The following is a 24,965-nucleotide window of genomic DNA, read 5'->3' as shown; positions in this document are numbered from 1 at the left end:
ATCGGAACTTAGTCTACCTTACTATTTTACCTAGATATATTAATACTGTCACTCATAAGATAGGTGCGCCGTGCGGACTTACGGCCCAAGACGATCAGCATTGATCCAAGTCCACCATTGAGAACAATCTGCTAATCCACCACAAGTGGTGGCTGGTATGATTTTTGGGGCTTGTTCGTCTCACTCTTACACTTTCCTTGACTTTGTTTCCTTCATCTTCACGTAATTACGGTGTTCCAGTGACTTTCTCTCCCTTCCCACCTCACGCCCTCTCCAGGTGTCAGTTGGCCCCCTCTCTTGCCCTTTCGGCGACCTGGGTTTGTTCCCACAACTTCCCCGGAATATCGCCCTGTTGCCCGTGTTGTTTAAAGGAAGGTGTTCCCAAGGTGTTCCCACGAATGCAGTCTACCTTGAGCGGTTCGTCTCGCTCCCAGCGAAGTCCACCTCGACACGTTCCCGCTGGGTCTGCGAGCAGTGCCGATTCCGCCATGACCTCGCAGTCTTCCGCACCACGCAGTTCATCCAGCTCGGGCAGGTCTCAGTCGTCAAGGACTGTTGTGGTAAGCATATTGCCCCTTCTGTCGTGCTTTCCGACTGTACCTTTCGAGATACTGGCTTGGTTTCTTGTTTTTCTGCCTTGTTTGTGCTAACGACGCTTTCTCTGTTCAAATCCTCACAGCCCGATAGACAAATTTCCCAAATCGAGAAAAGTGTCACCCATCTCCTTGTCGCTACAAAACAACTACTGGAGACCTTGACTCAATGGTCTCGAAGACAGGCATCTGAGAATGAAGTCTCAGACGTCTATGTACGACTGGGCTACGAATTTAACCTAGCCTGCCGCGCCTTCAATGCGATTGGTGTTGATACCTCCGACCTGGGCCCAGTCCCTGACCTCCTCCGCACAATCCTCGAGGATACACTGAGCCAGGATGCGTCTCCTCAGAGCCTCGATCGATATCTGCCTCGTATTCGTGACATAATTATCAACCTCCTCCATGGTCTCAAGAAGAAGCAGGCTCGCTTGCGTTCGCGGCAGCAAAGGGAAGAAAGCCGCCCCTTACCTGGTCGGCAGGCAAGCTCGGGGAGTGCCGTTATAAACCAGATGTATGAGGAAGCCGCAGCCACCGCCAGTTCGCCGAAAAGGCCAGGTAATCGTCGGCATGGAAGCAGTGGCTCACTCGAAGACCAGTCCGGCGGGGCTCATGCTGGTTCTACAGTGCAACCCTCAAGCGACACGAAGGGTACTAGCTACTCGGAGAGGGAAGCGTCAAGACGAGAGGCGCAGCAGATCCTATCTCAGCCATCGCAACCTGAGACCGAAACTTCCTCCAAGGTAGCCATGCCTTCACCCGACTTCTCTGGTTATCCTACCCCTCCCCCTCCGCCCCCTCCTCCCAAGCAGGACGATGCCTTGGGTGCCCTCCAAAGAAGTGGAGAACTGGAAAGACGAGCCTCGCGGCGGTTTTCTGCCTACCAAATACAGAAACATTTGGGAGCATCGACGAATGGTGTCCCCGTTCTGCCAACACAGAATTCTCCCGTCCCAAATCGCGGTCGTGATGTCCGCGAATCTTTGAATGCAGTACGCTTGCGAGGGTCTTATGCACACGCGAGACAACGGTCGACGAATCGTCCGCAAGATGCGGTTACCCCAAGCAAAACCGCGAAGCCATTGCCATCCTCTCACCTTGCGCAAGGAGGAGAGAGCGAGCTCACCAAGGCTCGCACCGCATCTCCGACAGAGTCTCAGGCAAATGCTTCCGTTGCATCCCAAATACGTCCGGACAAAGTGCCACTCCGATCTGAAGATGGTACGATCGATAGCCCTACAGTCGCCGGAAAACAGCCTGGGCTGCCTCAGTCCGCCGAGGAACCATCACTGGCAGAGGCATTTGAACCGACCAAGGATTCTTCCATACCCAATGAAGGAGCAGCGCCGGGCACACCAAGCTCAACCATGCAAAGACCGTCTACCGGTGTATCAACTCCACCGCAGACCTCGCAGTTTGCATCTGAACAGCCGTCCCCCGGGAAAGAACTTACCTTATTTTTACAGTACAAAAGCAAGATCAAAAAATATGTTCTTCCGGAAGGCTACAGCGGTTTGACCATCGGAAGACTGCAGCTTGCGTTCATTGAGAAGTTTGCGTGGAACACGCACAACAACGGGGTCGATCTGCCAGAGATCTATATTCAAGACCCGATCTCTGGGGTGCGGCATGAATTGGAAGATTTGAATGACGTCAAAGATAGGTCAGTTCTTGTCTTAAATGTGGATATACTTGACGAGGTCAAGAAACACTTCGATGATGAGCTTGGAGGAGTTCGCCGTCTGATTGAAGGCGTTAAGGGTTCTCTTGAAGGACAAGAAAGCATCATCCAGCGCGTGTCAGACCGTCAGCTAGAGGCCGCAAAGGAGATTGCTCGCCTGGCCGCCGCGCCCCCCGTCTCAATTCCGACTTCTCTTCCAGATGGAACCGCTCGGAAGGGCCCTATTACTGGAAGTAGCAGCCAACTGGCTGAGCTTCAGAGCCTGAAGCGTGATCTTGCAGTGCTACGGCAGACATACTCGAATTTCTCGTCGGATATTGCCAGCTCCATGAATGCGATTCGTGTTAAGGCAAATGGTGTGAAATCTGCAGCTGCAGATGTTGCCGTGCCGTCCTATGAAGGAGACGCTGGTCGTGCCCGTGTCAACGCCGGCAAAAAAGAACTCGCAGATGAGTCGGAACGACTCGTTGGGCGCGTCGACGACCTTCAGGATTTGGTTGAAGATCTTCGTAAAGACGTGGTATCACGTGGAGTCCGACCACTCCCAAGGCAGCTAGAAAGCGTCAGCAAAGAAATTAGCGCCGTCACCAAGGAGATGAAGAAGATGCAAGAATTCCTGAAGCGGGAGAAACCGATTTGGACGAAGATTTGGGAGAAGGAGCTCCAGCTTGTGTGTGAGGAACGCGATCAATTGACTATGCAGGAAGATCTGGCCGCCGATCTTGAAGATGATCTCGAGAAGGCCGCTCAGACTTTTGCTCTAGTTGAACAAGCTACCAAACAGCAGGCGTTGCAGCAGAATGTCAACGGAGGCGTTGCTCTGCGAAACACCTCGCGCAACGTGGTTATTGACCCAGCGGTCGACCCCATGAAGGCGAAGGACGACGTCCTGGGTGAGGTTCGCGCACTCCAGCCTAATCATGAATCGAGATTAGAAGCGATCGAAAGGGCAGAAAAAGCTCGACAGAAGGAACTCGAGAATCGTCGGATAGGGCTTTTCCAGAAAGAGCTTGGGGCGTTTGTTCAAGAGGGAAAGCTGAAGAAGAGCGGCGGCGTGGAAGAAGCTGAGCGACAACGTCGAGTCAAAGACGATCGTATCCGGAAGGAGGTTTGGGAAAGACAGCAAGCCCGAGCAGCAGAAATGGAGAAGGCAGAAGCGGAATCGGCAGCGGCAGCTTCTGCCCAACCCGAGCAGTCTGACCAGTCTGAGCAGCCTGAGCAGCCTGAGCAGCCTTCAATCAAAGATTCGCCAGAAGACAACACTGAAGCAAGTGCTGACAATGGAGACTCGACGAGCAAGGGCGAGGAAAAGACGACACATTCGGCACAGGCCTCGGCGTCGGAGGCAATCAACGGAGAAGGAGAAGATACTAAGGAGGACGAGCCAACGACAAGTGAAGGCCCAGTAGACTCGTCAACATAATAACTCCTGTTGTTTGTCTACTTTCTACGCCATTGAGCACGTCAAACGACCTGCTCTACCCCTACCAAGGCTCTTCTAGAGCACTTGGCCGCACCAAAGCGGCTCGTTTGCGATTTTTGTATTTTTGTTTTACTTTTCATTCTTTCTCTTCCCTTTCCCCTTTCACAGTCGTCGTCTCATTGCACTTTGTTCTTATCATGCCAGTACTCTGTCTTATCCAGGTTCATCTGTGTTTTTCTCCCTGTCATTACATTGTTCGGAAGCGTGAGCATTGCATGTTGCTGACGATACCCCTGCCCTCATGCGGCGTGTTATGACCCTTGTGATGATACTTTTGTCTTTGCATCCTTTGACATATTGCAGCTTCAAGTAATTTTATACTACCTCAACGAGGAATAGAATATGTGCATACTGTGAAACTCGTATAGACCTCCCATGGGCAGTTAAGGAAGACCCTAGCTAGCTATCTAATCTCTCGTAATATCAATACACATGCGTTCAAGGATTTGATACTCGATTGCGCTGCATAAAAAAGCGGTGAGTAACGATTCTCTGTATTGCCAGCAGAATCAGATGTAAAGAGTCCCCAGCCACATCTTTATTATTATTTTCATGTTTCAGGCCTGCAGTGCGCTGTTATTTTGTTTCTTCTCTTTTATACTACGAGAGCCCTGTGCGGACTTCATGACATGAGAACTACTGTATCTACTGTTGTCAAGCCTCTGTTTTGGCTGATTCTCGACTGTCATTCTAATTTGCCGACCTTATCGATAGGCACCTGAAAGCCCGGTTAAGCTATATACCTGTGCTTGATCGACGACTCATTGTCGCTCTGTAAGATGGTTCCATCTGCTTCTTAAGACTAAATTGATGATACTAATCGAGTCAAAGCTACAGAGGGTACGCGGATCGATGCGGCCTATCCATTTCATAGTCTGGGCCCTAGCACCCGCGTCGATTCTGGTGCATGCCTTCTCAGCGAATGGCAGCTCGTCGTCAACTTCAGCCATCAAGGATCTCTTCCGACGGAATGACGACTTGCACTCTGAATTCGCAGGGGCAGTCATCCGCGGTGTCAAGAAGATGTCCGAGGATGAGGGGGAGAAGTTCTTCTTTAATTATTGGGACTTTGAAGGGGCACACGAGGTTGGTCTGACCACAACCGAGACGTATAGCTCTCAAAGCTACGGCAACCACGAGGCACCGGAGATCCAGCCTCGGGCATATCCATTTCGGCCGTCGGTGCCGATTAATATGGGCTTCAGCCCGCTGTTCCGGCGAGATTTCAAGTGCCCGACTGGCACTTTCGCTTGTACGGCGATTGACCGGCCGGACAGCTGTTGTGGTGCTGGAGATACCTGTGTGCTGGTCCAGGACACTGGGTTGGGTGACGTAGGCTGCTGTCCTCAAGGCCAGACTTGTTCTGGCGTCATCGGGTCCTGTCAGCAGGGGTACATGAGCTGTCCGGCTTCCATGGGAGGCGGTTGCTGTATTCCCGGCTATGAGTGTGTCAGTGGCGGATGTAAGTTTCAGGTTGCTGACTCTGCGGCTCGGATTGAGTTTATCTGCGTGATAGGCTGATTAATGTTCATTTGCACAGGTGCCAACGTCTTCACGGTGACGATAACCTTGAGTTCCACCGTCATAGTGTCGACTGGTACTCGGACCGTTCCTCCAGAGACAACCCACTCCTCGAGCAGCAGCACTAGCAGCACCAGCAGCAGGACAACACAATCCACAGGCGGACTGACGCCTCCAGCTCGACCTACCAGCCTCTCCACCGCCACCACCTCCCAGAGCAGCCAGACAGGCTCAATCTGTCCGACCGGGTTCTATGCGTGTTCTGCTTATTACGAAGGAGGCTGCTGCCGGACAGGGCGAGACTGTGACACTACGTCCTGCCCTGCGAAGGCATCATCGACCATCACATCGGACGGCCGTACCATCGTCGTGCCAGCCCAAACGACGACAGCGGCCAGTGGAACGGGACGATGCGCCAGCGGCTGGTTTAGCTGTGCAGACACTGTGGGTGGAGGATGCTGCCCAACTGGGTATGCATGTGGTTCCAGCTGTACCGCTGTAGCAAGTGTATCTGCTAGCGGAACCCTGGCCAAGAGCCAGCCGGAGAATGAAGCCAGCCGGCACTCGATCAGGGCGATATGGGCGATTGGTGCTCTAGGGTTGATGATGTTGTGGATATAGACTCCGTGATGACTGAATGTGTTTATGCATAATGATGATGACAATGACGCCGATAATGACGAGAACAATAGAATGATATATCGTCCCCTAATATCTCGAAAAGTAACAGTAAACGGCTCTTATCGGGTAAATGAATGCGGAAAAACAGACCCCGTGGGGCGAGTTCCTGAGGACAGGACGGCACGTGGGGGCAGCGAATATTACCCGATCGGGACGACGCCCGGTGAGCAAGCACCGACACTCTCCGACACCGCAGAACCTCGTTTACTATCTTCACCACTGCTTCAGGCTCAAGCTTGCGTTCAATTATTTTGCTTTCCCTGCTGGTGTCAGGTCTGTGCTCGCTTAATATAGTTCTTTTGGCCTCTGTATCTGAAATTGATTAGGGTCTGGTCATTTCGCATTTCTTTGTTTATCTCACTCCGGATAATCGCTTGCCCACCATGTCGTCTAGCAACCAAAAGCCTCTTCCGTTTGCCTACCAGTTCGCCGCTGGAGCTGTCGCTGGCGTATCAGAAGTATGAGCTCGCTGAGATCTATCGGTTCCCATGTTCTCGAGTGCTAACTCCGCGGTGCTTCCAGATTCTTGTCATGTACGCGATACCTCGGTCAAACCCCACCCATTACCTCACTTTAGCCCGTTAACGAATGTGATTTTAAATTACACAGGTACCCATTGGATGTGGTCAAGACACGAGTGTAAGTGCTCTGGAAACTTTGGACGCGCGAATGCGATCGTGCGAAGTCGGGTTGAAAGGAAGCGCAGCTGACATGGGCTCATCATGCCACAACTTACAGGCAACTTCAATCCAATGTCGCTACCACCGCTGCAGAGGAAAGATACAATGGCATGTTTGATTGCTTCCGCAAGATCATCAAGAATGAAGGGTAGGCCATATGCACATATGCGCGGAACTCATACCGTCCCTATTAGGCGGGAAGAAATAACCGGTGAATGTCGGAAGCTAATTCTATGACTCTGAGCAGATTCTCACGTCTATACCGCGGTATCTCGGCCCCCATCCTGATGGAGGCTCCCAAGCGTGCGACCAAGTTCGCCGCCAACGACAGCTGGGGCTCGTTCTACCGGGGCCTGTTCGGCGTGCAGCAGCAGACACAGTCGTTGGCCGTGCTGACGGGTGCCACCGCGGGCGCCACCGAGGCCTTCGTGGTCGTGCCCTTTGAGCTGGTCAAGATCCGTCTGCAGGACCGCGCCTCCGCGGGCAAGTACAACGGTATGCTGGACGTGGTGCGCAAGATCATCGCCACCGAGGGCCCTCTTGCCATGTACAACGGTCTCGAGTCGACGCTGTGGCGTCACATCCTCTGGAACGGTGGCTACTTCGGCTGCATCTTCCAGGTCCGCGCGCAGCTCCCCGCCCCAGAACCCGGCAACAAGTCCCAGCAGACCCGCAACGACCTGATCGCCGGTACCATCGGTGGTATCGCCGGTACCGTCCTCAACACCCCCATGGACGTCGTTAAGTCGCGCATCCAGAACTCCCCCAAGGTCGCCGGCCAGGTGCCCAAGTACAACTGGGCCTGGCCTGCCGTTGGCACCGTCATGAAGGAAGAAGGTTTCGGCGCCCTCTACAAGGGCTTCATCCCCAAGGTTCTCCGTCTGGGTCCTGGTGGTGGTATTCTGCTTGTTGTTTTCACGGGTGTCATGGACTTTTTCCGTAAGATGCGCGGCGAGTAGAAGATGTATTTTATTTAGCAGGAGAGGCCAAAAAAATTATTTAGGATTTAGATGAATTGACATGTCTCGCCGACATAGTAATGTCTACGATTGTGAGAGGCGTTGTAAATAGTGACGATTGTAATAGGCCAGCGTATTTCTACAGAATCCGGCCAATGTCTAGCTACCGGGTCACACTCAATACGTAGGAAAGGTTGCGTTATTCGTATTTGAAAGCCCTTGATTGATTAGAACAACTGATAAAGCACTAATGATTAGGAATCGAGAGCCGCTCGTTCACAACAACAGTCAAAGGTACATTGCAAACAAAGCCGTAGCGCAAAGATCCGCATGTAAGAAGAAAGCATCCGAAACAGGCAGAGAACACAAGACAGCCGTGTATGTTAAGAGGAGAAAGGGAAACAGGGTATCGATATAATGTAAACAGAACATATGCTGGAGACTGAAAAAGGAAAAACCAAGGCGAGTCAACAGGTGGTGCAAGGGCTGTTGCTGGTGTGAGATTACCGCCGAGGGAAATAAAACACTGTAGTCATTCATAAACTGGTGCTATGCAGCGATATCGACGTCGAGATGCAACATAACACCGAGGTCTGGGAAAGCTGGAAAGAATGAAAAGGAAGAAGGAAATAGAACAAACAAGATAGATCTTGAACGGACAAACCCATGAATATAAAACAGTAATCAGGTACACTCAATAGCCCAAAGAATAACAAGCGACAGATGACGAAAACATTAGATCCGGATGGTAAGGTCGAAAATGACGAGATGTCAAGACTTCGTACGCCGGTCAACTGCTGAACCCTATCCCTCCGTGTGACGCCTGTGTATGCAATATGTCATTACATGCACTCGTAGAAATAACGATCGATTGAGTTGCGATCTCACAGAAATGGAGAGATACTTTACTGCAGCTCCATTGCGTACTCATCTTCTTCCTTGAAGCTCATTCCCGCGTGGCCGGAGCTGTTCCAGTATTGTGCTTGACCCGAGTTCCCGCCGTTGCTGCTGCCACCACTGTTGTAGGACGGGCTGAGACTCTGCGGGCTCAGCGCCCCGTTCTGGGAAATGGGCTCGCCCGCTAAGTTGGTATGCTTGGGCACTCTCAAGCCGCTGCCGGGTCCTCGGCTGTAAGTGAAGGTGCTAGGATCGTTCTTCTCCAAGGCGTCCAGGATCTCACTCCGCATGCGCTTCTCCTCCTCCGTTTGTTCAAACGGCCAGGTGCCTCCGAGACTAGTGATCAACTCCGCGAGCTCAGACTCCTGCTGCAGCTTAACGTGCAGAGCCCACATCAAGTCGCGCATCCAACCCACGGCACCGTTCAGGATGTCACCCTTGTTAGGGCCCTTCTCCTTCTCCTCGATGGGAAGACCCATAGTGATATTACCAGCAGTAGCACGACGGCCATTGCCACCGGCCAGGAGAGAGGTGGCTGCGTTTGAACCGGATCCATTCCCTGACATGGCACTGTTATTGACGAGTTGTTTCCGGACCTTGTCATCCTCCAGACGATGTTGCGGCACGAGGTGCGAGAGATCCTGAATACGCTCGTTGATGTTGTCTCGCCGACGGCGCTCGACCAGGTTGTGCGAAGCTCTCCGGCGCCGACGCTTTGCTTCTTGCGATTCCAAATCCTGGGTGCTGCCCGGCATGTGTGTATCAACCTTGGCGGGCAAAGACGCATGCTTGCCAGACTTGAGGATCTCCGAGATGGCGGCATGATGAGAGGGATGGCCCGGCGATGAAATGGGGGACTCCATACCGAAGGAGTGAGCGCTTCCGGGAGTGCCATCCCACTGGTTGGACAAAGTCTTCTGATGCCGTGGTTGCAATCCAGTACGAATCGGTTGTGTAGGGAAACTACCAGATTCCGGAGTTCCAAGAGTCAGGGCACCCAAAGCTGGAGTTTTAGGGGTCATGGGACTGCGTCCATCGGAAGACGTGCGGTCGATCGCCTGTAGACTCGGGCGTGCCTTGGAGTTAAGGTAGCTCTGCTCGAAATGGGAACCCTGAAGATGGGAGGAATTGGGTTGTTGCTGGTTCAGACCGCGGAAATGATCATAATTGAAACTGTGCATGAAGGGGCTGTGCATCGGAGCCCCTTCAGGGGTGTTGGAATACATCTGCGACATATGGCCGGGATGACTCATAGAGATGCCAGCACCGGAGTGGTCCTGCATGAAATTCATACTGGTATCGCGTGGGAGCCCATTCTGACCGTTGATTTCTAGGTCCAGCAACTCGTCTGTGTCGATTCCAGAGTTTCCAAAGTTGAAGCTTGATGACATATTCTGTTGTGAACCGAACGGGTAGGACATGAAACCGCTGTTCTGCATGGTCAGCTCCGAGGGATCCACGGCCTCGTTGGAATTTCCAAATTGGTTGTTTATGGAGTAGCCGTTCTGCGACATGATGAAATGGTTGTTGCTGTGATCGTCTGGGTCGCTCTTGATGAAAATGCTCGCTTCACTCATAGCGTTTGAGCAAATAGCATAGACTGACTCCCCGAGATCAACTCAAGAAGAATATAGTACTCGGAAGTTTAAGTGGCGATGGATTGAAGGTCTCAGGGATGTAGCGGGGATTGCGACAATTTGTAAATCCCGGATACTCGAATGGCGAAATGAAGTAATTCTATGGCGATGCACCGACAAATCTGTTATTGCATCGAGAAGGGTACGTGATGACCACTTTGGTAGAGTGCATATGAAAGCTGTCGGTTGTCTGCAAGGCGACCGTCAGCTGGCTAAATTTCAAGGAAAAGGAATCATCCAGAGATGTGAGGGGCTGCACAACGCATGCGCCAATGAAGGAAACACCCCAGAGAAGAATAGGGATGATGATACGTACGCTTGTATGGATAAAAGGAGAAATTGATGCTGGCAGGATGAAGTTGGGTATATTAATGCGGGACAAGTGGCTGTGTGAACCCGTCAAGGGATGTGATTCGGAAGCGGGCGATTCGGAGAATGCGCGCGTATCGTGGGGGGTGTACTAGCTTACTACCAGGCCACACTGACGATCGTCAACCACGCGAAGAATGATGAGTCAAGATCTCGGCAGCCCTAAAAATAAGCACCAGGCAAATGAGAAAAGCACAGAAAAAATTCTGAGGCAATAAATCATAAGAAAGCAAATTTAGAAGATAGAAAGAAATGAAATAAGTCAATCGAGGATCGGAGGATGAGGATGCGTGTCCAGAAGGAATTTAGGTGACGAGAAGGGTGACGATGGTTGTGGCCGGAATATCCAAAAGTAGTCGTAAAACGGAGAAGAGGCGGCCAGACCAAAGCGGACAAGAAGGGACAGACAGACAGAGAGAGAGAGAGAGAGGCGATGTGGGTTTATCTGTCGGGATTTGGGGGGTTGAGCCACGATAAGGGAGAACCATCAAAAAAGCAATGTTGGCTGAGCCTTTCGAGGCGAGCAATGTATTCGCAGGCAGACAACTCCGCGGTGCCTCTCTCCTTTATCTTCTTGCGCCGTCCCTGGTTCTTTTCTTTCAGTGCCTTTTCCCGATATGACAGATCTTAGAGCAAGATGAGCTCAAATGAGGGGGATAAAGTGATTAGATCCAAACTGGCCCAGGAGATGGACAGTGGGGTAAGCCTGGTGAATATTGGACACTGTGACTGCGGAACCCGGGGAGAGGCGGTGGGCAACAAATTGATCAATATCATCCGTAGACACGACTCGTAACGATACATCCAATCAATAAAAGTAAAGCAGTCCCCGGTTGACGACTATCAATATTAGGACCATTCATTGAATCGATCGTTTTGTCTCGTTGAGCATGAGAGGGGTGGAGGGGAAGGGATTGTCCCCAGAAGGCGGTCAGAGCGACAACATGCGGAGCTTTCGACCGCTTATATTGATTACGGCGCAATCCACGAATGTGCTCAGCGATCGCTCTTAATGCTGTTTCTTGTGTCTCCGGTTTCAGATCATGTAATGAACGCTTGTCCCTTGCGTATCATGGTCATGCAAAACGAAGCACTTCTTTCTTTTTCCTCTCGCCCGCTTTTCGGCGGGTGTGAGACGGAAATCCAGGTCCGAAAGGGTAGACCTCCGTCCGTATCCTAAAGCAAAAAGCACTAGGCTAGGTTGCCCCTCTGGAGCTCAGCCCTTGGGTAGGATGTCCGAACAAGGAAATGGCAAATCAGCGCTGCCACGACCTCTTCAGCAGAAATCTGCGAACAGCTTCGGCTCGCGTTTCTCCCGACGGGTTCCCCTGCAGAGCTTGATGCAAGCGAGGTTGTGCAGCAGATGGATAACGCTGTAAGATGTTGTCCAAAGTGGGGGATCTTTTCTTAAGATTATGCGTAGAATTCCTTGGCTCACTCTCCATTCCAAAGAGGAGGGGTAGGTACAATCCGCCTTGTTTCGGAACACTGCGTTGGTGGAAGAAGGTAACCATCAGGCATCGTGGTTTGTCGCGTCTCATGTTGATTATCCTGCATGGAGGGATGCCCGCATGGACCTTTTACCCGGACCGCATCTCTCCACGCCTAACAATAATAGAATCTCCAGGGTACGGCAGCAATGACAGAGATGAAAACATATCGAAAAGAAGAAAGTAAAATATATTCACTTACCAAGCGACGACTTGAACTGTGTTGATTAAAGCACTCTAATGGGATCTGTTTTGGCAGCGCAGATCAGCTCTGATCCCTCAGGAGGAGTGGGCGCTCTTCCATGCACAGAACATGAGGAATACGAAGAGAGTGAGATGAAGGCCAGGGGGTTTTTGAAGAGAAACACACGTGGCTGAGCCGCAGCTCCAAAGAGCCCAATCAGGCGAACAGGCAGAAGCGCAAGAGCCTTGCCCTTTGTGAAGCTGGTGCCGGGGCAAAGAAGGGGCTACAGGAGGTACAAGAAGTTGAGAGGAACGCAGAGCAAGTCGAATCCAGAAAAGAAAGACAGGCAGAAGGAAACAGAGGTAGCCCTGAGGCTCAGCTAGGATGGATGGCTTACAGTTGCTTGAGGTTATCCGCTTGGTACACGGGAAAGTCGGGAGCCAGGAAGAGAGGGCTCGAGCTCAAAGGAGCAATCAGGATGGATTCTGCGGCAAGTACTGCAGCGAACTGGTTTGATCTGATTTCGGTCCGTCTTCTGACGAATGATAAATTGCATGAAGAAGAATCGAATCGGATTCAAGCGGGGTGTTGGGGATAGTGGATAGACAAAAAGCAGTTGTCCTCTGACCGGGACAATGAATCCAGACGATAACTGTGAGAGGTGAGTAATCAGTAATCACGAATGATCCTTTTCGAACGCCTTTGCAGAATGGAAAGGATGAAGGAATGAAGGCTTTAAGGACTTCTCGAGGCGCTCCTGGGAAGCTCTCATTTGATATAGCACGGTGATGGTCATGCAGGGTGTCGATCGTCTATCGATGAGGCTTGATGCCGCTACAGCATTACGTACCCTGATTGCCCATTTACCGGAAAATACAATTATTTATTCTTTCTATTATTTATTATTTATTATTTTATTTTACTAGAGTATTGAATTATCAGATAATTCTTCTGCGGGTTGATAAATGAAGTAAAAAGATAAAGAGTGGTGTGGACCGACCAGTGGCGATGCGGCAATGGAGGAGGAAGTATGTGATGATGGAGGGTCAACCAAAGTGATAAATTTCATATTGCAATTTCATTATAGGGGATTTATTTACCAAAGGAGGGGGGAAGACAAGAACGATGGTGTATGGAGGGTGTTACAGTCCGGATTGAGAAAGACGACGAAGTAGTAGTGGCAGATCTGGACAAGACGAGGATCTCGAGTCAAGTATATTAGGGCATTATTGACCTCCATCCTCATAAGGTCGGCATTCATCCCATGAGCAAGCAGCCCAGTACGATGGCTGTCACCTGTTCGTCCTCAACAAGGGAGTCATGACTCACTCTCATGGCCAGCCTCTCTGCCTTGCTTTCATGATAATTCCTTGCTAGCAATGTATCAGATGTCCAGCCGGCCTAAAAGAATACCCTACATACCATGCCTTCCACTCTCGACCATGATTTATACAAATTCTAGTGAATGATCACTCCTCGACCGAAGAACAGACAGAATGATCAAGCAATGTGAGTATTTGATATATTGCACGAAGCAGATATGACATCATCTCGCCAACTTATTCTGCTGCATTGCGATGGCCATGATTTCTGCTCCATGTGTATGTATGCTCCTCGTCCAAATATTTTGGCCGAAATGGGAGAGACACCGATGGAGTGTTAAAGTGATGGAGGGTGGAAAAGTACTCCGTAGTCTCGTTATGCAGAGTCGAGAATCAAGTATCAAGAATGTCTGATTCGCGGGACACCACCATGTGGAAGGGTTGAGCTAGTGAAAAGGCAACCGTCGTCGTTAGTTTCCTTTGTCTCTCCTGTGATTCTAACTTGTCTCTTGTCTAAGATCTATGAATAGAGGCACTAGGAAGATCGACGATTTCGACAGGCTGGAATCCATACCCGGGGAGGAATCGCCAGTGCGCTATGTGGTGTGGCCTGTGGAGGGGCTCAACCGTTTCACTTTCAGCGCGAGACTTGACTTTCTAGCTCGTGGTGCTGTGGTGGTGTATTTGCAAGTCACTGCCATGTTCGTATCAACTGGTGCTTGGACCCAGACTAGACTGGAACAATAACATTGCGAAGATTCATCATCCGTCCTTTTCTTGTCTTGTCTCGCCACTTGTCCGAGCGCTTCAAAGCTGAGTACGGAGTTAAGCTCAGTCTCCAGTCCACAGCTTGGAACCTCGTAATCTGCTTTAGTCTGACAATCCTGTTAGTCTCCAAGAGGTCCGTGACACCCTGCAAGGTGGTGTGTCATGTCGCTTTCCGAGATGCGTCCTGCACCCCGAACTACTAGACACTAGAGACAACACTAGGGGTATGTTGATGGTCTAACCAGGCTTGTCCTCTCATATTCCGCCTACCTTATCACTATTTTGAGGATCGAGCGAAGAAGCCATGTATGCGAATATCGACGGCTGTCGCGCTTCATACCTCGATCTTTTTCCGATTAGATCATGATTTGGAATACTGTCGTCAGAAGAATGCGGGGGGGGGAAGCTTATTAACCGGAATGCTGTCAGCAATGGACATCACCAAACCCGCTGTTTTCACTCAAATTTGATCAGATAGAGAAGAATCTACAACTAGCCAAATGGCTGATTTTTTTGATCTTGGTTGTTGACCATGACTATGAAGTCATGGTTCTCAGCTGGTATTTAACAGCTCGGAAATGGTAAGCTCATGCAGTATAGGCTCAATCACTCCAGCCTCCTACCTGAGATGACCACAGTGGAGTCTTAAGGGTAGGCAGTCAGAGCTATACATCGCTTTATAGATCGCTTTGTTGACCTCTTCCACTAATATTTCAGACATCTACAATTTACTCCATTTTCCTTCCTTCTTCGAAATTCATGACTAGGCTGCCGATTGTGATGAAAAGCTCCCTGCTCTCTGGCTCGTATCCGTCCCGTCCCGTCAAGGTTCGGATTGCATGATCATGGCCAACAGCAATCCATGGTCGCTACAAGGAGTCTTTAGCAATAATAATGGAAACTACAGTACAGTATCCAAGGTTGCGAGAGACCCCGGTTCGGGGTTTGCCAGAGTACATCTCCGGTAAATAGCTTTCTATATCTTGGTTGACTTCCAAGAATATCTTCCCCTCCCTCCTCCGCTGACAAAAGGCCGGCGTAATACATCAGCTATTGTTTCGCCTTTCCTTGATTTGCTACGATACGCCCTGCTTTGTTCCTCATCCTAGTCATATAATGGGCAGTGATTGGTGATTCTATTTGTAGACATATAGCAACCTCTTATGAGGTCAAAGGGAGAATATCTCCGCTAGATCCGCTGAACGGGTGGATCATCCACGAGGATAATGTACTCTGTAGGTACAAGGCCGATTCCAGTGATACATCTCAAATTATGCGTCTATCTCCCGCCTGGCTTCCGGGGTGTAACATTCTCAGAGTAAGTACCTGCTTAATCTGCCAAAAGCAACAGAGCTCGGATAATACCGACCTACCTATGCGCCATCTCTCCGCACAAGTTCCCATGTCCTACCTACCACAACATCGATTACAGGTGCGACAAGTTCTCTGTAAGCGCCACGCAATACAACCGACATGCAACTTCGCCTACATGAATATATCTGCCCTTAGCGCATGATTTATTATTCTCGGATGACTTCCGAAAATACATCACCAGAATTCAGAATGCAAGTAATTGCATGGCGGTTCTAGCGAAGATCTGCTCAATTGACAAGCAAGGTTGCAGCAGGGATACGCTTCAATACTAGGATCTGCAACCCTCACCGTAAAATACCATCGTCCAAGCTACCTGTAGGTACTCTTTGCACTTTCCGATCCGGTCTACGGGGTATCTACCATAATGACGCTAGATGTGTCGCCTTTGCTCTTTTCCTCACTGCTCAGAGGGTTTCAGCTTGGGCGTCCTTCACAAAGAACTTCCGAATAATTCGACATAATTCAGGTTTCTTTTCCACCATGTATATCTTATTATCAGTGTCAATTATGGTACTGTCAATACAAAGCAGTTGCACGTCAACAAAACAGGATAGGAACATGATTTACTACCTACCTACTTTTAACATGGAGGGCAGCCATGAGCCGGTCAACCAATGAAATGTATTGAAGCACTACAGCAGATGGCATCTACAGTCTGTGATTGGCCAAGAGATCTTTGAGGGGTGACACCAGCTCTTCTGGGCTTAGTCCCATCATCTGATCACCGGTCACTCTTTCCAGCTCTCCCATTGGCCAGCGGTCCTCCCGCTAGCCCAGCCTCCCCCAGCAAAGCTCCTGTTGCGGCCATCGGGAAACATTCCGCATCATCGTTATTATTATCATCATCACTCATCAAGACCATTATCGTCGCCGATTCAGAAGGTGAAACAACCACCAATAGATCTCAACACCGACACTATAGTCGTTAGGAATAGTAGAAGCCTTCTGCTTTGCGGAGACGCTTGCATTTTACAAGCATCTACTGAATCAAATCCTGAGGTATGTAGCAGCCTTGTCCTGCCTCGACCTGGGAATCGACTACGCACTTTCCTCCCCCCCTCCTTAACAGCTTATTTCCCCTCTCGTCTCCTTTTTCCCTTCTTGTTTAATCTGAGTCATATGACAGTAACTGATTATCTTGCAGCCTATCGACGACTGCCTTTTATACTCTCGCCGCTCGAAATAGTATCCTTTCCAACGTTACGCTATCGGAACAGCATCGTCATCGTGCAGCTGTGCGTTGATTTCTCGTTTTCCGGCACTCTCCACTCTTATCGGACATATACCATCTTGGGCTTCTCTGGTATCTGAACTTGATAGTGGAATCGCGCTTCTTTGGCACACCTTCTGTCCATCCTGAAGTGACGCTGACTCGTCCTGTGGGAGGGAAAAATACAGCTGTCGATTAGCCGAAGCCTGATAGTACACCTCCATAACTCTGCAAACGACGATCACAAGCTTGAGACGTTAACTAAACTGCCGTCGAGAAAGGCTATCCTTTTCAGTCGGCGCTAGACAGATTATCATCATCCCGTGCCCAAGCTCCTCGGGAGTCTAGTCCAGTTGCGCAATAGTCAGCTGGCCCGCCTGGGCTTGACCCTATCAAGAGCCAGTTCTCATATTTGATTTTCCTTCTCTCTGTGGCTGCGTTGCATTCGCACACCCCCATTCTTGATTCCTGCAGATCATCTGCACGCACATACTGGTCTCCGTCGTGCATAGTCCCTGCAGGCCTCTCCTTAGCTTGGAATTCTACTACGACTTTCTTCAGCGGTCTGCGAGACGCTCACCTTTCTAGCTGTAGCAATAGCGTCTGCAACGGGATCCCCCACCCTCTTCACCATCTTTTGGTAGGTGTCAACACCTGACGAGGCAGAAGACTGAGCCGAATCAGAGTCATGGCTACGACTTCGTTCCGAGATTCTGTCAACTCATTGGGCTGGTCTCGAAGAGATGCGGATCTACCAGCTCGTACTAACACTTCCTCCACCCCCTTTCTATCGAAATTACAGTCACTGAATCCGTTCGGCCAAGGAGAGGGCTATTTGCGACTGCCCACTCACGAAGCTCCAGGAGCTCCTCTTCCAGCCCCAACTCGACGGGAGGAGGAAGAAGGTTTCTTTGCCCGTAAGTCATCCTCGCTCATGACCGAGATATCCGGATCACCGCCCTCGGTTACTTCGCCTGGTCCAGGTGACTGGGACTCAGTTCCTGCATCTAGGTCGGTTTCACGCAAAGTCTAGTGGCCGCGGATACCTTCATTCGAGTTGAGTGTTTCAAGCGTACTGATCAACATTGTCCTCGCTAGTAAGCCGATGGGATCGGATGCTCATATTCATCGCCTGCAACCTCGGTGCCGCAGTGTGCTTCATGATTTGCTTTTTCCTTTTTCCAGTGCTATCGTTGAAACCCCGCAAGTTTGCCATTTTGTAAGTGCCATTCCAGAACCCGCCAATGACTATCATCCACCCTGCGCCCTCCTTGCATTCTTCTCAGCAACCTTAAAGGAGGGGCACGAGGCGGTGCACTCGTTGTCATGCCGTGGCTGGGGGGTGGTGTAGTACCCTCTGCTGTGACTTATGATATCGCGGTCTCGGTGCATCCACAAGAATATCTTGGTTCCGTGCCTTAGACTGACTCCAACCGGTTTTGATCTTAGATGGTCTGTCGGTTCTCTGCTCTTTCTACTATCATGGGCTGTCCTCATGGGACCGCTAGTCTACGCTAAGCATTTGGTCTCGGGATCACGGCTACCATTTACTGCCGCCTATTTTGGCTCGATTGCCATGACTCTCTACTTTGCTATCGGAGTAAGTGCCTTGATTTCCTCGTCTCTACGCGCCATTCCCGCCGCGATGACCGGGATTGGCGGCTCGATAATGTCCCCCTTGCCGTAAATTAATTGCGGGTGCATATGCAAGTCAGCATCCTCATTCCTACGATGACATCACTGCACCTTCGCTTCCCTTGTTTTGAGTGTGGTTGCGTCGTACAGACCTCGATTCGGGCCATGCCCCTGATTGTCGACTGCTTCTTGTTCTGCTATAGTCCATCTTTCCTCTCACTTTGGCACTAGCATCCTCATCTAACGGCAATGGAATATTTGCGTGATAAGACTATAGAACTTCTACTGACCTTTGACTCGAAACAGCTCCACTCCACCCTCCTAACACTCATTTCGTCAATTTTCCAGCTTGCAGCCCTGGCCTGGTATCTGGTCAGTTATTTCCCCATGGGTAGCACCGGACTGCAATTCATGGGACGATTCGGAGCACAGCGCGTCGGAGCCTGGATGACCAGCTGATATCCTTCCCTTATCATCTTTTGTTCACATTCTTGGATGCTACTACTGTGCTGCTGACGGCTGTGTACTATTTTGGTGGCTTTCGTAGCGTATGTCTGCACTGTATGAGCCTTTCCCTACCTGCCTGGATCGAGCAGCATCTGATGCATCTACGTTGAGGCTGAATTTGATGACTTTGTACATGTACCGTACACTTTGTTCATAGATACCTATTAGACTTTATAGCAAAACCGTTAATCGAGTCGTTGCTGGGACAGTCGGAAGTAATCAGGAGAGCTCTGCTGTTGATACACTTGAAATATGTTTATTGCTTACGAAAGGCATGGGAAGGATGACCATTAACTGCTGGTATCCACTGTGTCGGTTTCAGCCGACTCTGGCGCTACCGCAAGTAGAGAAGATGCATAGCAAACAATACGTAGTTTCAGGGCACTGTCAATTCCGTCCCCTGAGTAGACTCATTACAAATCCTCCATCTCATTTCAGCAACTTCCCCCGACTCATCACCATCCCAACTGAGCCCTGCACAACCTTGACGCCGGGAATCTCCGCCTCCCAGATCCCAGTGTCCCCGCCCGATCCAACCTCCAGCCACCGCTTCAGCAAGTCATTGCTCTCCTTGGGCTTGACCTCCGCCGAGGCGGTGCCGACCGTGACGTGCGGGATGGGATTCGCACACGGCCAGTCGGGCTGCTCGCGGTCCTCGGGGGGCATGATGCGTGCGACAAACGCCATGATGCGGTCGTCCCAGATGAGACGCTCGAGGCGGATCCGCGCAGGCGCCAGGGTAGGAGTCAGGACAGGTGTTGCGGTCTGAGCCTGCGGCTGCTCCTTCATTGTGGCGATGTACTGGTTCGCGTAGCGGTCCCAGATATCGGCGCGTTCGGACTTGCTGGCGCGGTGGATGAGAGTGACGTGGAAGGTGGGCTGAAGACGACGCGAGTTGACGAGATGATGGTACAGGCGTGCCTTTTCCGGCGCTGTGGAAGTTGGGAAGAGCGAATGCAGGAGACTGGTCACTTCGGCGGTTGGGATAGAGATGCAGAAGTATTCGATCTTCTGGGCTAGGGCTTCAGGGCTTGGGGTCGGTTCCTGGGGCTGGACGTGTGCTGGGGTCAGCGCAGCGCCATTCTGACCCTTGTTCTTGTTCCAATTCTGTCTCGGCTTTGTAGCCCCGTAGCTGTAGCTGAGGTCGAGTTGGACATGGTACTCCGTCATTGCCCAGGTAATGGCATTGTCAAGTTCCTGCGACGTGGGAACCCGCTGCAGAAGGTCCGGGTAGAATGAATGCAGCGCGTTCACCACGGTTTCGAGGTTCTCCCGTGAAGATGCCGCAACATCCAAGTCGATGACATGGTCAAAGCCGCTGTCGGGTTCACGCTCGGTGTTAATTCCTTCGAAACGGTTCAAGAAACCTTCCATAATGCCGATAATCTCATCCGAGTTCTTCGTCCCAGCGCGGATGGTCTGGTGATTATCTCCTCGCTCTAAGACACGTTTCCGCGTAATCTCTCTGATCGAAGGAAGTAAAACGTCTTTTGGTTCGTGAACGTAGTGGAGAGCTACAAACCGTGCGCCCGGAGACCCAGGGAGGATATCTTCCATGAGCTGCTCTCTCTCCCGCTTCTGATGGTTGTTGCGGTCTGCTATCACAACTGGTTTATCCGCGAGGAGATTGGCGATTTCGAATGCAAACCTCTTCGGTTTGTTCTTTTGTTTGGGAATGTTATCGTTCTGAACATGGCCCCAACCAAAAAGCTTGGTTAGAGCGAGAGCCAGGGTTGTTTTCCCACAGCCGAGCGAAGCGATGGGTGCTAGAATGACGTCTCCGGTCACTTTGTCCGGTTTCCCCGCTTCCATCGCGATGATATCTGATCCCTTTAATCCTCTCTCCTTGAGGAACCCTTCTCGCATGGAGATGATTCCATGGTTCTGCTTATAGAGATCGCCCAGCTTGGGATTCTGGGAGAGTTGCCTCCGAGCATAATGAAGATATTCTTCGGTAATTTTCTGGTGCTTTCTGATGTTCGGAAACTTCCCGGCAATGATCGCTTTGGTACATTCACGCCACTGTCGATACATCAGGTATGGCTCCTCAAATTTATATTTGAAGAACCAGTCCCTATATGGGCCTCCGCCTTCGCTTAGCTGGCACCGGATGACAAATCCCTCCGTCTCACGGCCATCCCAAGTGCCGGTCTCAGCGCAGTGATCGAGAAACTTTTTGACCGAACGGATGTCATCGTATACGAGGTATTTGGCCTTCTTGAAACCCCATGTATCTGCAAATTTATGTACTTCTGAGCTCGGCAATGTCGCGAACTGTGGCACGTTGAAATTAAGCCCGTGAAGATATATTCCTGCAGCTACCGGATCGTAGGCAAGGACATGCTCCTCGAAGCTATCGTCGCAGAGCTCTCCAACTGCTGTAAGGTTGAGCCTGCGCAGCTCTCTGGCCAAGTCCTTGACGGATTTCCCCGTGGAAGCAACGTGACGCTCAACCCACTTTTCTCCGGCTTGAGCGTGGCTCAGGTTCGTGTCCTGTCGCACTCCAGTCGAATGCTTGCTACAAACGAGCAAGGAACCGTCCTCCAGGCCGGAGATGAAGATAATACATCCGTTCTCCTTCACACTGAGCTCATAGGGGCCTCTTGTGTTTGTCTCGATATTTTGCCACTTGGTAGTAGGTACTTCGTCGATATTGAAGAACTTGTCGTAACCGCGCACTACAATCTCGGGAGTGCCGTCTTTCCTCTTGCTCGTGAACAAACCCCGGGCATAGGTCGGAAGATTGCTGCGTTTGTAGTCCCAGTCCATAAACCTCCATGAGTCAACGGAGATGTTATCTGAGCCTGCCACGGCGAAAGTCGATTTCTTGCAGGTAAATGTTCTCTTCCCTTCGCTTCTATTCTTCTTACTGGAGGCCTCCAGGGCTCCGACGAGATGCGCAACTTCCTGCGGATCCTGTTGAACCATATTGAAATTGTTCACTATAGAGATGCACCAGTATGATTGCAAGGTGTAGCTGTGTACAATGGTGATTCTTTTGAGGGAAAGGAGGAGGAATTGAAGAGGAAGGAAGCAAGGACGACTGATGCCAGAATGACTAGAGGGAGACTGTGAATGAAGTTTCTTTTAAAAAGACCCCCTAACCTCAGGAAAGTGAGAGGCTACCTTTGCCTCGTGCTCAAGAAGAAGCCTTGCAATGTCTGCCTGAATTATATGAGTCAACTGTGATTGTTGTGGAAGAGGAAAATGAGACCGCACCAAAAAAGATGAGTGAGATCATACCAATGTCTGATTTGCGGGGCAGAGGGGAAAGGAAACTGAAAAAAAAATATATATATATCACCGCCCGACTTACCACTTTTCTTCTGGTTAAAAACTCAGTACATTCAGTACCGTTGCCATCTGCACCATCAGGTACGAGATTTCGGATGATTTAGTCATTTCTGTGCGGTCTGGATTCGACCCTGATTTGGTTGACTCATTCGTTTGGCCCAGATCTGTTGCTTTTGTACAGCCACGATGACTCAACCGAATCCCTACATTCTGGCCGCTGAAAACCCCTCGGGCCTATTGACTCTTTTGCGCTCGAATCCAGCCATCGCGTCCTGTCAAGATGAGCATGGATACTCTCTCTTGCACGCCGCGGCTTCGTATGGCCATGCGGACCTCCTACGCGCACTTGTCAGAGAGTTTAATGTGGACGTCAATCTTCTCGATGAGGACGGCGAGACGTGCCTATTTGTGACCGAGAACGCTGGTATCGCCAAATGTCTCGTTGAGGAGCTAGGTGTGGACTATAATAAGAGGAACGACGAAGGGTTAACGGCGCAGGAGACCATTGAGAGCGACGGCACATTCCCCGATGTCGCAGCATACCTCGCAAAAGTTATGGGCATATCTCCATCAGCACCTGCAGGCTCATCGTTAGACGCCTTGAATGCTCCTCCTCCGTTGCCGCCGAATATCAGAGTCAACCTGGGAACAGTATCGGAGGAGGAAGCGAGCGCAGGGACGGACCAGGTTGACCCAGAGTTTAAACGCCGGATTGACGAGCTCGCCGCGCGGGAAGACTTCCACAGCGAAGCTACGCAAAACCAACTACGACAGCTGGTTATGGATGCCCTTAATGGCTCCAATATTGAGACACAGGACAGAGATGTTCGGCGGAGAACGGAATAAGACAAAGGAATTGAGGGGTGATGATGGGAACAAATACCAATAAGCCATAGCACTGTCCCCAGTTATATTACCACCATGCTCGGAAGGATACATACACTGGGACTTGTTACCAAGCTGGCAAGGCCTCCGAACTTGAGGGTGAACCCAGATGCCAGTCAGCTTTGGCCAATCGAAGACTCGGAAACCTACAGAGTCGTCGTTCTTTTCGCATATCATCCAAGATGAGGATATGGAGTCTCAATGTCATCACAAGGACGTATGGGCTGTCCAATTCGTGTAGATCTTGATGGTTCGGTTTCTTCGCCAAGACCAGCAAGTCTTCGAAAGATGATATGAATATCCCTTGGGATATCCAAGGAGAGGCGATAGCCCTTCGCTATTCAGGCTTCATTGTATTGTCATGCTGATGCGTCTATCTTTTCGGATGTTCATGTTTCAAAATTTGTAAATACATATGGTCACTCTCCCAGGCGCCCAGTTAGCACTTCGGCTTTTCATTTCAAGCTGCACTTGAAATTATTGTCAGTTACTCAACTATTCGCTCCTGATAGACGCTGAGTACCATTCAATCTAAGGTTATGTGTAGAGAAATGTCAGAGAGAAAAAACAACAATTTACTCCATATTCTGGACTATGCACGTGATTGCGGCAGAGCAGCTTCCCCGCATCCGAAACTACTACGGAGTATTCTCTATAGAGGACAATACCTTGAAGGCAGGATCACGCACATCATTATCAGACCCAATTCTGTACACATCTCTGGGCTACAGACCTTCACTGTGGCTTTCATTATGGATCCTGCACTCAATCCAGATACTCCTCCGCCTCCGCCTCCGAAGCCAAGTAGCCATGAAACAAGTCGCAGGGGGACACCACAGCTCAATCAGTCCATACCAGGCACGCCGCAGCAGCAATTTCAAGGGTATTACCAAGCTCAGGAAGGGAAAAATGGAGAAAACAGATATCAGTCCCCTTCCATGGGTGAAGCGGTCCATGCCAACAACATCAACTCTCTTCCGAAGCCTCCAACAGTAGAAGAAGGCTGGCTACCAGACGTTGTGAAAGACAAATCGTATGTATTTGTCAAGCGCCATTTTTGCGATGGGATTGATATACTGAATATTAACTTGTTAATTTTATAGGACCGTTGATCTGCAAGCAATTCTGAAAGACCCCAAACTTATCTCCGCTCTAGCAAGTCAACACCCGGCGTGCACAGCCCAACAACAAAACCTCCAGTCTCTCCTCAAATACAATCAGGATCTGACCAAACATCTTCTTGAACTGCAAGCGCGTCTGGATGAACAGCGCGCTTCTACGGAGACGCTTCTTCTGAAACACCAATCGCTAGAAGTTTCATGGAGAAAGAAACAATCAGAAATGGATGCTGCCTTGGCGCCGTGGTCGCCCAAGGCTCTTTACCAACGGCTCTCAGCCTCTATTTCCGAGCAAGAGGCTGTTTGTCGAGCGGTGGAGGAAAGCTTCCTCGAAGAAGAGCATCATGGGCGAGCGACTGAAAAGGAGGTCGCAGATTGGGTCAGACGAGTACGAGCTGAGGCTGCCAAGTTGGCCGCAAGAAGAGAAGCCAAGGCCCGATGGGATGAAGGCAGAGTTGGTGGATGGAGATGAACGATTGGTATGTTTCAGCGCCTTGAATAATACATATACTATCCGCATCCTGCTCAAATAACTAATATACACAGAAATATCTTTTGGGTGGTCCGAGATACTATCTTCATGACAGGCATATTCACGTTCCATGTGTCATGCACACATTATTACCTGAAACTCCACCGCTGTGTCGAAACATTAAATTTCTCTCCGCAGATAGAAT

The 24,965-nt window shown here is 50.4% G+C and overlaps 7 protein-coding genes across 7 annotated transcripts; 5 read left to right on the top strand and 2 right to left on the bottom strand.

The window, feature by feature from the left end:
* Positions 1-398: 398 nt before the first annotated feature.
* ALT_8275 (formin-mediated actin nucleation enhancer) lies at positions 399-3,697 on the top strand (the record flags this gene model as incomplete). The annotated part of the gene is made up of 2 exons (XM_033560763.2): positions 399-560; positions 680-3,697. The coding sequence occupies 2 exons, from the start codon at positions 399-401 to the stop codon at positions 3,695-3,697; spliced, it is 3,180 nt and encodes a 1,059-aa protein (XP_033416654.2).
* A 912-nt stretch (positions 3,698-4,609) lies between these two features.
* On the top strand, positions 4,610-5,899 carry ALT_8274 (putative GPI anchored protein; the record flags this gene model as incomplete). The annotated part of the gene is made up of 2 exons (XM_033560764.2): positions 4,610-5,219; positions 5,298-5,899. 2 exons carry the CDS (start codon positions 4,610-4,612, stop codon positions 5,897-5,899), a joined length of 1,212 nt encoding a protein of 403 aa, XP_033416655.2.
* Positions 5,900-6,342: 443 nt separating this feature from the next.
* Positions 6,343-7,598, top strand: ALT_8273 (putative mitochondrial 2-oxodicarboxylate carrier protein; the record flags this gene model as incomplete). Its single annotated transcript, XM_033560765.1, has 5 exons — positions 6,343-6,417; positions 6,482-6,492; positions 6,569-6,598; positions 6,698-6,787; positions 6,887-7,598. 5 exons carry the CDS (start codon positions 6,343-6,345, stop codon positions 7,596-7,598), a joined length of 918 nt encoding a protein of 305 aa, XP_033416656.1.
* Positions 7,599-8,503: 905 nt separating this feature from the next.
* On the bottom strand, positions 8,504-10,009 carry ALT_8272 (basic helix-loop-helix domain-containing protein; the record flags this gene model as incomplete). Its single annotated transcript, XM_089600390.1, has 1 exon — positions 8,504-10,009. One exon carries the CDS (start codon positions 10,007-10,009, stop codon positions 8,504-8,506), a length of 1,506 nt encoding a protein of 501 aa, XP_089455283.1.
* A 9,411-nt stretch (positions 10,010-19,420) lies between these two features.
* On the bottom strand, positions 19,421-21,919 carry ALT_8271 (tRNA ligase; the record flags this gene model as incomplete). Its single annotated transcript, XM_033563176.2, has 1 exon — positions 19,421-21,919. One exon carries the CDS (start codon positions 21,917-21,919, stop codon positions 19,421-19,423), a length of 2,499 nt encoding a protein of 832 aa, XP_033419067.2.
* A 552-nt stretch (positions 21,920-22,471) lies between these two features.
* Positions 22,472-23,131, top strand: ALT_8270 (ankyrin repeat protein; the record flags this gene model as incomplete). Its single annotated transcript, XM_033563175.1, has 1 exon — positions 22,472-23,131. One exon carries the CDS (start codon positions 22,472-22,474, stop codon positions 23,129-23,131), a length of 660 nt encoding a protein of 219 aa, XP_033419066.1.
* Positions 23,132-23,922: 791 nt separating this feature from the next.
* On the top strand, positions 23,923-24,760 carry ALT_8269 (vacuolar protein sorting family 37 protein; the record flags this gene model as incomplete). Its single annotated transcript, XM_033563174.1, has 2 exons — positions 23,923-24,203; positions 24,274-24,760. The coding sequence occupies 2 exons, from the start codon at positions 23,923-23,925 to the stop codon at positions 24,758-24,760; spliced, it is 768 nt and encodes a 255-aa protein (XP_033419065.1).
* Between the last annotated feature and the right edge of the window lie 205 nt (positions 24,761-24,965).

This window comes from Aspergillus lentulus (assembly GCF_001445615.1).
Source record: "Aspergillus lentulus DNA, contig: Alt16, strain: IFM 54703, whole genome shotgun sequence".
NCBI classification, from domain to species: Eukaryota; Fungi; Ascomycota; class Eurotiomycetes; order Eurotiales; family Aspergillaceae; genus Aspergillus; species Aspergillus lentulus.
The sequence above is the reverse complement of the archived record's forward strand: the minus strand, read 5'-3'. Positions and strand labels throughout refer to the sequence as shown.